Here is a 15,604-nt window from a genome sequence, read left to right as displayed (position 1 = left end):
AATGGGAAAAGAATTATTTTCTGCATGCTTTACTAGTTGTAGGTTTAAAGCAAGCTCCAATAGTAAGCCATACAAAGAGTTATGAACAGGAGTAGCTCTTCTGGAAAATTACAAGGTAAGACAGTGGCCAATGGCCAGAGACCACAAATTACTTCGCTGTTTTCATACAGTTTCAACTGGATTTGTTTTCTCCATGCCCAACTAGATGAAACATTCCTTGAAGATCTAGGAACTGCATGAAGCTTTCAGTCCTAGGACAAAAGGGAAAGGCTCAATGGGATATTCAAGCACAAGCAGCACTCTCCAGACAAAAACAAACAAACAAACATAATCTGACCTGGTACAAAGTATATTCAAAAGCAAGCATTGATTCGCGATCACCAAATGGTGATTTGGGGTTAGCAATAACATAGTTTAGAAGACTACACAAGACATCCGTGTTCTCTCTAACATTTGTAGCACCTTGGCTCCAAAGCAAACAGAGCCCACAGCACGAGGAATGGCACGTCCTCCTAAAGGAACAGACCAGATGGAGCTTCTGAAGGCAACTTGTTTACTTTGCAGTGAAAGTCTGCTCCAGACTTGCAATGGCATGAAGGAGATAATCTGAATCTGCAGGCCAGAGGTGAACAGGAAAGCAGCACACACCGACCCGAAAGCCATGATGTAGCCAGAGAAGAGGTCTTCTAAAAAAACTCTGAAGACATATTTTTCATCATTACCTAGAAAGGAGTAGGTGGCGGGCAGTCTGCATTAGCCAAGATGAAAAAAAAAAAAAAAAAGCCTGAATTAACATGTTGGCAACAGAGAAGAGGGGTGCTTTTAGCAGACGGCAATTAAGGACTTGGCACGCATCTGGAGGAAAGAGTGTGAGTCAAAGATAACGCTAATATCTCAAGTTCAGATAGCAGAGAAAGATAGAGACACAATGAGAAATGCACGGCGGAGAAATAATGTATTCAGGCAGCAGTACAACATCCACAAGGCCCTACGGAGCAAACAAGCAGAGGTGCAGGGAGCTGCGAAAAAACGCACTTGGAGCAGAGATGGCAACATTGACAGTCATCAAATATTAGGCAGAGACAGTAACACACACCCACAAAAGCAGGTGACTAACTTTTTGGTCAGAGAGAAACAGATATAAAGGAAGTTAATGAGTGAACTGTAAGAGATTTTGAGAGAAAATAGGGGAGGGAGGCTTGGAAGTGAAGGTACGCTGTAAGTGAGAAACAGAACTGGATGGGGGTCTTTCAGGCTTAGTTTTTCTCCCTCACATACTCCTCCCTATCAGTCTAACAGTGTCCCTACCTCCTTAACTGAAGCAACAGCTAATCTATGAAGTGTGAACAGCTTGCCTTATCCTAGTTAATTATTTAACCTTAACTTTTTGCTGAAGGTGAAGGTGTTACAGGTGCTTCATAATTTATTATGTAGCTATATTAACCTCTGGTTAATAGAAGAAAGGGACATGATGAAACATTTAGAATGTAGTCACCCCTTTGTTTTATCTGCATGTTTAATTTACCATTTGTATTTCATTTTAGTAAATCAAAGTATTTTACTCCACATGCCGCAGCATACAGCAACACTAAAGGATAATCCAAGAAACGTTCTTAGGGTCTTCCATTCATGCCATTAAGGAGAGATCTTGGAGCCTGCTTTCTTTTTAATGATTAACATTACAAACATGTAAATGGCAGACAAAATTAAGCAACATAAGATGAAAACATCCACACTAGTAGGTCATGGGGAGCACAGAAACTTACCAGTTGGTAAAGAGTTCACTCCAGAACAAAAGCTCAAACGGGTTGCACTGTGTCAAGTCAAACAAAAGAAAGTGCAAACTAACAAAAACTCCTTTTTGCTTCAGCGAGCCCCAAGACAGCCTCAGTATCCTCTTTGGCAAAGAAAGTTCACAGTGCTGCAAGCTCTCATGACTCAACAGCAAATCTTGCTTTGTTGAACGTCTCAACTTCTCAGGTCAAGTGATTTAAATAAAAATTTACATATTAGTGTTCATTAGAAGAAAAGCAAGCATTTAGTCATAGAATTGGAGAAAAGAAAAGCATTTAAGTATGTATTAACCAATTTCTGATGATCTCATTGTACACGTCTTGTGGTTTTTGAGTGCTCAGGGATGGTGTTACTGGGAACATCTGATCCGCGCTGTTACTAACCTACTGAAAATGCACATCTTACTAAAATTACAGTTAAGCTTTACTCACGGTATTTCCCTCAAATAACCTCAAATAACCTTTGGAAATCCCAAATGTGGAAATCCACATCTCTCCTCCCGTCTCCTGCAATAACTGAAGCTTCTGCATGATAAAAACCAGCGGACAATGGCTCTTCTTCCTCCCAGCAGATAGTCAAGGCAGCATATGAAGGCAAGAGAAATTGAAGGCTAAACAGAGATGAGCCACGCTGTCTACTAGTTCATAAAAATTCCACATGTTCATTTTCACTACATCAGCTAAAGCTGCATTTAAAGAAGAAAGTCTTTCATAATGTTATTTTCCCAACTATACGCTGCTGGGAGTTCTACACATTAAAAGAAGTGGGAGTGACTAACAAGAATTTCTACATTAAAACATCGTTTACTTCACAGGATAATAGATAAACTAAATCTGATATAGATACAGTTTAGATAAACTGGATCAATATTTCCAAGCAGATTCAAAGCAGGAATGTTAGAATGACTCAACGGTAGTGCAAGCTAGTACTGAAAGCGTAGGTGTTGTTCAAGTAGGTGGGAACACGCTGGATCCACTTCATTCATAAATAAGTATTTCTCTCACTTTAAATCTCTCCAGTATTCAAAAATGAACTTACTGATATTATTAGTTCCATCTTGCCATTCTTGTGTCATTTTCTTAATGGTTAAATTTACAATTTAAATGCAGAGGATGTTTTAGGTCGGGAACCTGGTATCTGGTAAATGAACTGAAGTGAAATTAAATCTTTAGCTCCCTTGAATTCCTGCTTTCTTTGACCACTGACCAAATTCAAAACTGATAAAAAAGTAACTATGTTATCTTAACTATGTTAAAATAAGCCTAATCCATTAACCACGTCATATTTCTTGGCATGCCAACTATGAAGTACTGCTACTTGGACATTCAAGGGCTTCTATACCAGAGTCAGAGAAAGACACTAAGCCCTGCCTCTGAGAAATAAGAATTAGAGATCAATTAGAGATATAAATAAATAATAATAAAAAAAGGTCTATGAGCAATTTTTTTCTCTTAAAGTGAGTTAATAATTTAGTAGAACTATAAAATGTTACAAAAATTTGATGTTTATTTTTCACAGAACGCCATTAATACCCACTTTAGTCAGAGGAAGTTACTCATGCCCTGCACTGATACAGCTAACCTAGCTAAAGTAAGAGTATCTGGAAAGAAAAATGCAACCTTATATTCAGATACTTAAACAGGTCACCGAAGTACACTTCAGTCTTCCAAAAAAATTATGTGGTAAAGCCCGATTTCCTTTGGGTTCTCAAAAATCAAACTTCCCACTGAACCTATTCAGCACTCCGCCTTCATCACGGGAAGCACAAGTTCCACTCACACACACCTAGGGAAAGAATGGCTTAAATAAAAGGAAATCTTCAGAGAGAAACACTTTTTGGGAGAACAGTTCTTTACTGTGAGGGTGGTCAAACAGTGGAACAGGCTTCCTAGAGAGGTGGTTGGAGCCCCATGCCTGCCGGTGTTCAAGAGACATCAATACACTAATTTTTGGCTAGCCCTGAAGAGGTCAGTCAGTTGGACTCAATGATCTCTGAAGGTCCCTTCCAACTCAACTGACCTATCTCACTCGTATTGCACTGTACGTCTACTTCATATCACGTATACCGTTAAAGCAGAAGGGAAACACGAAGTTACAAGACTTAGGAAAAGGAAGCACAATAACAAGATTTTTGGTATCGTTCCTCTGTTTTGTCTTTTTCTGAGGATTAAAAGCAACAGAAAGAGAAATAGAGATCAAGATGTGAATGAAACCCTGTAGTCCTACCTACTACAATAAATATCTCAAATCTATCACAGAGGCAATAAAAAAACAGCAGCACTTATTGAAAGCAAGCTCTGATTCAATGTTAGATCGTTAGTATTTCTCTCAGCTAACAATAAAAAAAATAAATCAAAAGCAAGAGCCTCTTTTTTCTTTCACATTATTGCATTTCTTAATTAAGTTTTAACAACTTGAAGACTAACAGATTTATAAGGTTCGTGATGAAAGAAGTATTTCACAACTGGATAAGAAGCCAGTAAGATCCTCTGGATTTTTAACAATTACTTAGCTTCTAGACAGTAGCCTGAACAAGAGACAAGTATCAAGCACAAGTTTATGCACCTTATACATCAAAAAACAAATACGCTAACTCCCACTGGACTACCGATGCAAAAAAAAAAAAGCTTCCTTCAGGCATTAAATTAATAGGAAATAAATGAGTTAGAAAAGAGTGATAACAGCACAATATACCACATCAGCTTCTTTGTGTGCTTTTTTCATCTACATTTTATTTACTTTTTATTCCACCAGCTTTAAATCTTCCACATACTTTTATATTCTGGCTGTTGGAGTACTGAATGTATAATTGAGATGCCTAAGAATGGTAGGGCTTTTTTTTTTGGTTGTTTTTGTTGTCATCCCTTCCTCCCCAGACCAAAAAGCCCACACCATACCACCAGGTCAAGCCTACCACTGAAAGCGAACTCACTGAGCTGCAGAGGTGCATTTTACATTAATTTCAGAATTGCCTTAGGCAAAATCCATAAAGGAGAAAAAAAAAAGAAGAGCTCCCTCCATGAAATCACACTAAGAACTATTATTTGGCTTCTATTCGTCCCCAGAAAGTGAACCCCTTGTTTGGATTATGCTTTTATTATTAAGCATTTTGCAGGGATCTTGCCCCAGCGCTTTGAAATCTGTCTGTTAAGACCAATCAGTTTGAATTTTCCATAAACCTACTTGATTTCATATGGTAACCAAGAGCAGTCATTCTGCAGAATATCTGTTATATTAATTGCCCTAAAAATTGCTGCAGTGCCATATCTGTAACCAGTAAAAGTCACAGTAAAACAAACTTCTTTTTTTAAAAAAAAAAGATTTGCTTCACAAATCTTACACACATCAGAAGTTATGCAATGTAAAATACATAGGCCAAAATACTAGTATAGAGGCATAAATTATTTAACCCACACATACACGATGACAATAAATTTTGGCAAACACATCACACACAAAAAAAATAAAAATCAGACCTGCTAATTTTACAGTAGTATAAGAAAAGTCTGAACTGCTCAAGTTATGAAAAAAAAATATATATGATAACTTAACCTTTGTATTCTTCTAGTTTTCTTTTCTAGAATTTAGGATTTGTAGATGTTGAACTGCAGTAATGATATGAAGATACTGCCTACAAAAATTCCAGAACATAAAATCAAAATTATGACATACCAATATTAAAAAAAGATGTAACTGAAGCCTTTTGTTTTATATTTCTTTGTTTGGAAAGCATGATTTCTTCCTTTCTATCAGTAGTTTAATGCGCATATTCTGTGTAAGTTTATAAAAATTGCTACCTTTGCCACAATTCCCCCATCAATTTGGTACTTTGTGAAGAGGCTGGAAAACCCAGCATCTCTACCACAGAACCTGTAACCAGCAGACTTCATAGAAAAACAGTGTCATAGTATCTCAGAAGCCTTTGAGGGTTTCAGTAGGCCAAGAACACAGGCAGAATGTTTGTAGGTTATTTTATTTTTTTTTTGCAGTAACAGAAACAACAACAAAAAGAAATGTTGCATTTTTCCTTTCATTCTGATACTCTGAACTATCTTTTATTTCACACAAAAACCAAAGAAGGACAATACAAGGAACCACTAGATTGTATGCACTCAACCGATACCTAAAGCTTAAGCTTTCCCTACTGTTTGACTGAGGACTCAGATTCTCCTCTTGGTCTGAACACAGAAGCAAACTTATCTACTGGCACTTGTCTACTAGAAAACTAGCACCATAAAGCTAATTAATATGATAGCTATCACATCAATCATTATATATGACAGCTACTGTAGATATGACAGCATATCATTGATATGATAGGTATCACATCAAACAATGCAATTGAACCAATAGAGGAAGGGTTTTGCAAAAACCGAAGACCTGTACAAAGACCTTATTCTCCCCGCACTCTAAGATCCCTTTCAGAGTAATATAAACTGAATTTGCAAACTTCTACTTCCATAGTTAATCTTGTGATAAAACTGTGTAATTCTAACGACTTCACGCATTAACTGCACGAGGAACATTTCTGTGCTTTGAGATTTAACACGAACACCACCACCTAAGTTACTGCTCCATGTTCTGCTATTTATGCTTTTCACATGCAAAAAGTTCCTTGGAGGGATCAAAGCCAGTGTGAGGCCTATTCTTCTACCAGCCGTTACCTGAAATTCTGTCAGAAGGCCAGGGCTGAATTTTTGCCGCTCTGCTCTTGCCCAGCTGACTGAAAGGTTTCCCAGCAGCATCACTCGAACAAAGATTTTGTCACAAATCCCGTGTGACTTTAGGATGAGCGGATTATTGCAGGCACATCATACTACGCTGCAAAATTACAAAGCCTTTACAAGGAGCAGTTGTTTTCTCCTATAAGACCCTGGACAGATGGCAGGATTTGACTATCTCTAAATCAGCTTAGTCAAATATATTATTAGTTCTCCAGCCCAATATTCATTGTGTATTCTTAATGAAACCGTTGAATGAAAAGGGCAATGCGCCAGCTTAAAGCAAGCAAACAACAGAAATCCATTTTCCTCCAAGATCAACCTCTTCATGGTATGCTGTGCACATTTATACAATTCAAGGACGACAGAGTTCCTCTTGAAAAAGTAGCTCGTTACAAAACACAGAAGATCAAAACCTGAATTCTGCTTTTCTGTGTGTTTTCAATTTAATCAAGTGCCTGTTGTTTTGTTGCAGCTATGAAGTAATTCAGGCAAATCAGGAGGTCAGATGACTGCCTGCCACCGAAGAACCACACCAAGAAACAAGCATAATGGGCTTCCAGGTATCTAAAATAACAGGTCCCTCAAAGGCTGGAAGTGCATCATCTCTGTGATCCCATCAGCAAGTGATGAGCGCTTCACTCATCGGAACAGGCACGTAATGCTGGAGCATGACTTAATGCTGTCAGGAAAAGATGCATGATTCTACTTTGATTTCTAAGAAGCAATCCTGAATCCCTGCTAATTCTCCTCTTAACAGCACAGCGAACCAAGAGCTTTCACAGAATTAGCAGATTTGTACCCAAGCACTCACAGAGAATTTTGGTTTGTTTTTTTTTTCCAGTGCATAATCAAAACTCATTTTGTTGGAAGACAAGAGTCAGCCATATTTTACTATGGGAAATTGTTCTCAAAAACATTTCTGCCTTTCCTCCTTGCAGTGACATTTCTCCTCCCTTGGCACCATAAGGGTAAAGCTCGTGAAGCAGAACTAACGATCACCACTGTGCAGACAGTGATTCCTCACTGCTGCAACTGCCCCTCAATCACAATCTTACTTCTCTTTGCACCAGGGATTAAAAAAAGAATCCTAGATATTAGTATATGCTAAATCAACCCATTTTATACTGCTTGAATTTTGAGTACGCAACACTCTTGAATGTAGGTGTGGCATTATTTTTAATGCAAAATTATGACACATCTTTTGAAAACCTAACATTCTGTGCTATTAAATGCAGGCTCAGATTTTCATTAGCATGAGAAGCGGTTGATTTTCTTTTTGAGTCAATGTAATGAGTAACAAGTATATTCCTATTTGTATTGAAGTAGAAACAGTATCCTTATATAACCTATACATTTATTTCCCTAAGTTATCGTCTGAAATAGTCAATATTTCAAGTTCCCAATTAAAGAGATTTAAAAGAGAAGTTTTAGTTTCCCAGACAAGTACCATAATTTTCACTGTATGTTAACATTTTTAATAATTACGAGACACATGTAATCAATAGCTTGCAAATAGAATTTGCATACACTACACACAACAGTCTCCTTAAAACATTTTGAAAAACGATTCATTTTGTGATTTGACATGAGCTGACGGATGTTGAACAGCTTATTCACCATTGTTTGGGACACGGTATTTAATTCATGCCTGACTTTAAAACTAATGTGAGAGTTTGTGTGTACCTTTATATTTGCATAGATGCTGGTTAACTATGTTACACAACAAGCCTATGCTCAGTTAGGTGGGTCTTCTGAAATACGTGGCAATTAAACCCTCCTACATATGAATCACTGAGCATTCACAGAATACTTTCTATATGAGTACTAAGTGTTTACAAATGAGGCTGGCATATTTTAAATAATTTTCATCACTTCACCACCTTGGTTAAGACAACGAAGTAATGCTATCATCATGTACAAACAGAGACACAGGCAGACACAGATTAAATAAGGTGACCTTATTCCTTACTCCAATATTCCCAGTAAAGCTATGGCAACTGGACCCAGAATTTCACACACACCTTGAATCCCTAGCTTGAAATAAATGGAATATCAATTCAGGATCGCTTACACATTCTGCAAAAGAAATATGATTATCATTAGTTACAATTCTAAGAAGCTTCCCACAAATTCTAATACATTTGATCAGACCACACTTTTCCACAGGAATCAACAATGTGCAGTAGGCTCTCTGCTGAATTCCTAGTTCTGAAAAACACAGACATCATCACCACCAGGGCTAAAGCTGAAGCCCCAAAGGAATTTTGGAGGAGAAAAAAAGCTACCGACTCCTTCACAGTCTCCTTCAAGATGACAAGGATAAACAGAAGAGTCAATATGCCAATGGTCACAGTGCTTATCAGAGACAATTTTCAACGGCGCATCTGTACCATGGGAAATTCTAACCTGCTGAACTTGTTCTTTCTAGCTATTAACAAAAATATTTTTTTTAAATATGAAAATTTAAAAGCTCTCTCCATGGAAGATAATGAAGTAAAGTATGTCCAACTGACTCTCATCAGACATGTTTGAAACAAAAGCATTTTTACTTTACCAAAGTGAAATATTTTATGTTTTCTTAAAAAATATATTTTAACAGGGGTTTATCATCTCTATTTTCACTGTTAGGGCTTATCATTATCTTCTGCTAAAAAACACGAAGGAAAATTGTAAACAGTGTTTAGTATGCAAAGCAAATGACACATTAGATTATCATTTGTAAGTAAGGTACTAGATTTACGAACTGGGTTTCTACAAATGCTGAAACAAAAACAGGATGCATTTGCTTAATCTGAACTGCACAAAGAGAAACAAAATGTGCCTACTTCCAATTTCTGGACTTGTATCAGTGAGGAATTTCTCCTTAGACTGCATCCTGCTGAAGGAACGTTGCCATTTTATTATAAACAGCTGCAAAAACCTGGATGGCTTTGGCATTTTACCATGTGTAGTTCAATTAGCGGGCCTTTCATTTTATTGTTAAACCAGCCATTTTCATACACAGTTTTGTCTAAGTACAAACCTTTTAGGGACAGCCGTTTGTCACCCCCACATATATTAGGGATGAGAAAACAGCCCGCCAATTAAGATGCCCACACTGGCCCCATCTCCAGGCTCAGCCTGAGGTAGCGATGGAACAGTTGAAGTAAAAACTCAGTTTTCCATATTTAAGAAAGTTCAAAGACAACAAGAAAACACTGCCCTGCAAAGGACACAGATATTTTTATTTATTGCTGGAAAAGTTTAGCTAAGGAGTAGGCCATCAGATTTACTCTGTATCGTAACAAACAATTGTGAGTCCACATCCTGTTCAACAAGAAGGTCTACTTAGTTTTCATTCAAGTCTTGGATCAAATCTATGAATCTGACAAAATGGTGGTTTGAGCACTCTTACAACAGTCACAGCTTAGAATCAAAGACATGGAGTCAAATAATGGTCAAGATATAAAGCGAGCAGTTTTTAACTGGCTTTACGTTGCCGTTGCTACTCCAGCAAGACGTACTACACTATTTCTTAGGCCCCGTATCACAAAGTGATAAATTAAAGGAAATATTAAAAGCACACGAAAACAGGACATCTTTAGGTAGAAGAACAATATTGAGATCACTTGTCTTCTCTGCTTCCATCCAAATTCATGGGTTGTCATAAATCACCAAGCTATTCTGCAAACACTAAGTATTTATTCCACAATCTACTAGTCCTTTATAAAGTATACTGAGAGAATTTATCCAAGAGAAATTACTTAAAATATTCTAAAATAATAAAATAAAATTATCTAAAATAAAACTAAAGATAATATTTAAAAGAAGTGAATAACAAATAAGGTTACATTATCTGTAGCTCCAGCCTCGTTTTTTGAAAACTACATGGACTTTCTTTCCTCTTTTTCTGAGCATGAGACTAAATATCCCATGTTAAGACACTTTTATGCACCTGTTAATTTAAGTCATAAATACTACAAATATTTCACAGTAAGACTGCCCACTGAAAGCATTCCACATTTTCACTTTAAGATAACAAAAACAAATCTGAGCTAATCAGCACCAGCAGAGAACACAAAATACTTCTCTTACCTCCATTTCTGTGCAGTGTAACCGGCCTGATTTATCTGTAACAAAAAAAGAAAAGCTTTCAGTTTAAGTCAATAGACAAAAAAATAAGAAGTCAACTATTTTTTTTCTAGTTTTAGCCAAATATTCTTTGCCTTACTTCAATCACTCATTTCAATAATATTGCAATTATACGCGCATCACAGAATTAACAACAAAAAGGCCCTGCCCTCTTTATTTGGATCCTTCACGACTCTCCCTTTTAAGATGTCTTTAATGTTTGGCTTCATTATTTAAATTGTATGAATGATGCTCAGCCATGGAGGGAACATGAAAACATGTTGGCTTAAATTAAGCAGGAGAGAGTAATTATTTCAAGAGAAAACATACCATTAATTCACAGAGCAGGAAAAAGCCACTTGCTTCATCTGATACTTCTGGGATATCAGAGAGTTTAACAACAACATGAAGTTTGAGCAAGCTAAAGGAGAAATATTGTTGTAATATTTTCAGAGGTCCTTTCTTTCACTTTTTGTGTTTCTTCTGAGTTCAGAAACATCACTTTGGAATTTATACAACATGGAGAAATTAAGTGTCTGAATTGTTTCATCAAATTGAAATCTCAATATTCTCGAAGACGAAACACTTTGGTATAAAAGTGCAAGTGGCTTGCCAGTTTATGAAAAAATAAAACTGAAGTTTCACATCATATACCATTCAACTAAAAGTCACGATATTATCACTTTGTATTGATAATTCAAATGAGAAGAGCATGAAGTAGGACATAGCAGGATGATTTTCTCTTGGGAAATGATATTCAGGAAAATAAAATATTCCACAGAAACATTCCACAGAGTAGGGGAGCTCCCCAAAACCTGACTTTCAAAACACGTGGATCTTTAATTTGACCTCTGTGGTCTTTGCTCTTTGGGACCTCCCACAGCACCCCGGGAAAGCCTGCAATGGGGAGCTGTAACTGGAAGGACTGTCCTCATCAGATTGCCCAGCGAGCTCAAGGAAGCTCAACCTACTGGTTAGCATAGTATTTGTACACAGGAGCAATCATGCTGACTTAGTACGTAAAATCTGAATGGCACACAAAACCAGAGGAGAGTCACCCACACAGAAAAAGATTTATTTTTCATGCTGAACTAGTCGCCTTCCCTTTGAAACTATAGGTTACATGCATCTTGAATGAATACGGAGCAACTAACTAACAGAGGGAAAGCTGTTTACCTTCGTTTTGAACTCTTGCCAGTGTAAGCTGAACGCTTAACACCGGTGGCTTATTGCAAAATGAAGCACAGGAGAGTGACTTAGTAAGGCAGCTTTTAAATACTGCATCCTCTTTGCAGAAGGACTGGTGATCCTGGTCAATTCATGTCAAGATCCACATAAGAGACATTCCTGGTGTTCAAACTGGTAACACTTTGTTTTAAATAATAAATTCACTGAGAACTCTTTTTATTTATTTATTTTTACATACACCTACAACTCTTAACAGATTTATGACTATTGAGGGCTACTTCTGTGAAATTCAAATGAAGACGACCAAAACAACATACCTCCACAATATAAGACAATACAAGACCAATTCACAGAAATGTAGTCAAAATGGGGAAGAAAAAAAAAAACTTTTCAGAAAAAAAAAAAAGTATTTTTGGAAAATTACTACTTCAGAAAATATAAGTAATTTGAAACCTTTAATCACGCAATGGCACACACCGTTCTGCCAGTACTTGCAATCACTGATAAATTCAAGTACTTTGACTTGTGTCTCTTGTAGCATGACCAACAGGAGTCAGACCATTTACCAGATCCTCTCAGTAGCACAGACCCATCACTATACTTCATGGCTACGCTGAGGTCCTATGAAGATCCTTTTAACAGAAGTCTTAACCAAATCCTTACATACAAAACAAATCAGCCCACACTGAAAAAGGTAAAGCAAAAATTCTATTTCTGAAAGGAACAGCAAGAAACTCATCTCACGGCCCCTCTGATAAATCTTTGAGAAACTTCCATGAAAGAAGTTCCTCAAGGAAAAACACTCCAACTTTAGAACCTTTCCTTGTCTCATATCTGGTACTACCAAAATTTACTACTGCTTTCAGAGATTTATTTTTTTTTTAATATTATAACTAATGTAGGGAACATCTTAAGCCATATTACTTATTCCCATTACTTGGAATCTGGGCAACACCACAGAAGAGGAGCAACGTTTATACCAGCACCTTAAAAAACAATCGTATTGTCAGGATTCCATATGCTGAGGAGGGAAACAGGAGCAACAAGTAGTTTAAGTCTCACACCAGCTCAAACGCACCACAGATGGTATTCTAGACAGGCACAAGCTACTGGTTGACTTGCACCATTTTAACATTACAGACTGCATTATGGAAATTATTTACTGTACCATTCCCTGCCCCTCTCTACCTTGATTCCAATTCCAACCATGTACTCAGCAGATTTCCCTGACCTGTTTGCAGTGACTCTTTTGGAAGTTTCCTAGATTACGAAAGACACACGTATTAACTCACCTAAGAAACATATATTGACATGAATCTATCAAGACTGAGCTGAATTTGCTCTTGTATGGCCCGTGCAAGCAAAAATTAGTCATAATGGCTAGCTATAGGAATTTCTTCTCTTCAGCTGAGATGACTGAAAAAAACAAACTTCTAAACATAGCCTAAGGGTCACAGTTTCCCAATTTGCACTGGGAGAGAGAAAAAAAAAAAAGATTTATATATAATATATATATATACACAAACACACACACCCCTGTAAGTCATAAAACTGTCTCTGTCTGCAGGCAGAATGGTTTATCTCGTAAATAAGTGAAGGTTTACAAATTTATTTCAGCAGCTGCTTCTTTACATAGATCCAAACCTCCTTGCCCTTCAAAACTATTCAACTAGCTGCTAACCTGTGCGGCCTTTCTACCACTCTTAATGCCAAAAGATATATATCAAAGTGTTTTTCCATGACAGATTCCAATAGTGGCTAATGCATTCATTACTAGTAAACAGCACAACTTTAACTGTCAGATTAACTTCAATTTTTAAACTTCATTTTTTTTTCAGTTTGGGAGATTGTATGATTTTTCCCTCACGGGTTGTTGAAATGCAAAAAAATGTAGTTTTTGAAAGATGGCAACAAGAGGCTTAAATTGAAGGGTATGCCTGAAAATAGTCTTCAAAGAGATGTATAGGCTATGGAATAACAACAAAACAAAACCAACAAAAACCTTTGACCACCATTTTTCACTTCTCAAAATTTCTATTTGAAAATTATTCATATTTCAAGCCCCCAACAAGCTGAGTCAGGCCAAACTTTCATTGAGCATTAGGGCGCTCTGACTCATCCCTCAAGGCAGGAGCATGGGGTCGCTGATTAGACAGGGAGAAATAACTATTTCCAAATAATCATTTTGGAATGCTGTTTTAAAAAGACTGTATTCAATTGACCAATAGCCCGTGTTTCGCTGAAGGGCAATTGCCACGTCTTGCAAGGATTGATACATCCCAGATAAAGGTCTTCGCAGATTTAAAAACGAACAGCAAGCCTATCATGTACTGGTGCAAAAAGTACGAAGCACACATTTAAGACGTCATTTTAAAGCTGGAGTGGATAATTCGGTATGTTAAGAAGGACTGACTGATACAGGATATTTGCGAGAAAGCCTGCTGGATGTGCCAAACCATTTGCACTCCACTATCTGAAACAAAACTAGGGAGTCGATGTCTGTGTCCTGGCACCACAGCCACACGGCCGCTGCTGCTTCCACTGCGAGCAGCTGCCCCAAGAGCCTCGGAGCCCCTTCCCAGCCTCCCAGCAACATCTGAGACACCTCTGCACCAATCCAAAAGTGTTTCCTTCCAGACAGCTTCAGTCTCGATTGCAGAAGGGAGATCGTCAGCACTCACGTTCAGACAGCAGCGTAGCTGGGGCATGCGCTAGCAGTAAGCCTGAAAGTCATTTCGTGTTAAAGATTAATATTCTGCTTAAATATCACAACCTATTGCTGCAGGTTTGGGGAGAGCTAAACCTATTACTTCCACAATAGCAGACCTCAGGGTGCCCTCAGGGAAGACAGCCACTGCTCACTCGTGCTGGAGGACAGAGGGAGAGGTGGCAGGAGAAGGAACACGGGGCCCACCTGAAGCAAAGGCAGAGAGGGACAATCTGGGAGTCACTAACTCAGGACCCACAAATTCAACAGCCTTTAGTCAGGCCCCCAGATTAAGCAGAATTTGTATGTATTTTCTGGCTTTCGAGTCTCCAAGAGGCACTGTAGCTACAACAGCAGGTTTTTCCCCGGCCTTAAGAGAACAAGGAACTCCTTAAAAACAACAACAAGCCCTCATTGTAACCATCTGATTGCAGGAACTGGGGCAGTCCTTACCAAATCTGACAAGGTTTTCAATCCAAGAGTCAAGATTAGTGCCAATAAAAGCAAAGGACAAGAATAAAGACAGCAAAGGCACCCAAGCGACATAAAGAAAGGAGATGATACGTAAAGCACGGGGTTAGTAATTAACACGGAGAGGAAAGCAATGATGGAGCAGAAGTGAGCCAGACTTCTGGCACAGGATGGATATTACAGGACAAACAGATGAAAGGCATGGGAGGACAGAAAGAAAGCCTGGGTAATGAAATGGAAAATGTGAAAATGGCAAAGAAAATATAGATAAAGCTTGAAGATCAGGCTGCGGGGAGGAAGGTCGTGAAGGCTGAGAACACGAGGAGGTGGAGGAGACAGAGGGGGTTAGGAGGGGAAACAGGAGAGCCCTCGGAGCAACTAGGAGAGGCTGATGTTTTTAAGGCAAACACTTAGGCCTTAAGAGTCAACGTATCCCTCCTTTAAACTATGTAATTAGGAGACGACAGGCAATGGGGTGAGTCCTCACAGCTCATGGCTTTTTGGATCTGACTCATGATTTATGTATCAGCCGCCGGTAGGTGATTTAGAACTGGTACGCTGCACTTCTCAAACTGGGAGAGGACGAAGAGGAGAGAAAGAAAATTGTAAG

At 38.1% G+C, this 15,604-nt stretch overlaps 1 protein-coding gene across 4 annotated transcripts in view; it reads right to left on the bottom strand.

Annotated features, from left to right (window-relative positions):
* Positions 1-15,604, bottom strand: part of SPIRE1 (spire type actin nucleation factor 1) — a 140,932-nt gene that overhangs the window by 119,176 nt on the left and 6,152 nt on the right. For all 4 annotated transcript variants that reach the window (XM_066991192.1, XM_066991193.1, XM_066991194.1 and 1 more), the window contains exon 2: positions 10,593-10,627. In XM_066991192.1, the coding sequence (XP_066847293.1) occupies positions 10,593-10,627 (35 nt within the window). The remainder of the gene's footprint in view (positions 1-10,592; positions 10,628-15,604) is intronic.

This window comes from Anser cygnoides, chromosome 2 (genome assembly GCF_040182565.1).
Source record: "Anser cygnoides isolate HZ-2024a breed goose chromosome 2, Taihu_goose_T2T_genome, whole genome shotgun sequence".
Classification (NCBI taxonomy): Eukaryota; Metazoa; Chordata; class Aves; order Anseriformes; family Anatidae; genus Anser; species Anser cygnoides.
Note: the sequence above shows the minus strand (reverse complement) of the source record. Positions and strands in the feature narration are given on the sequence as shown.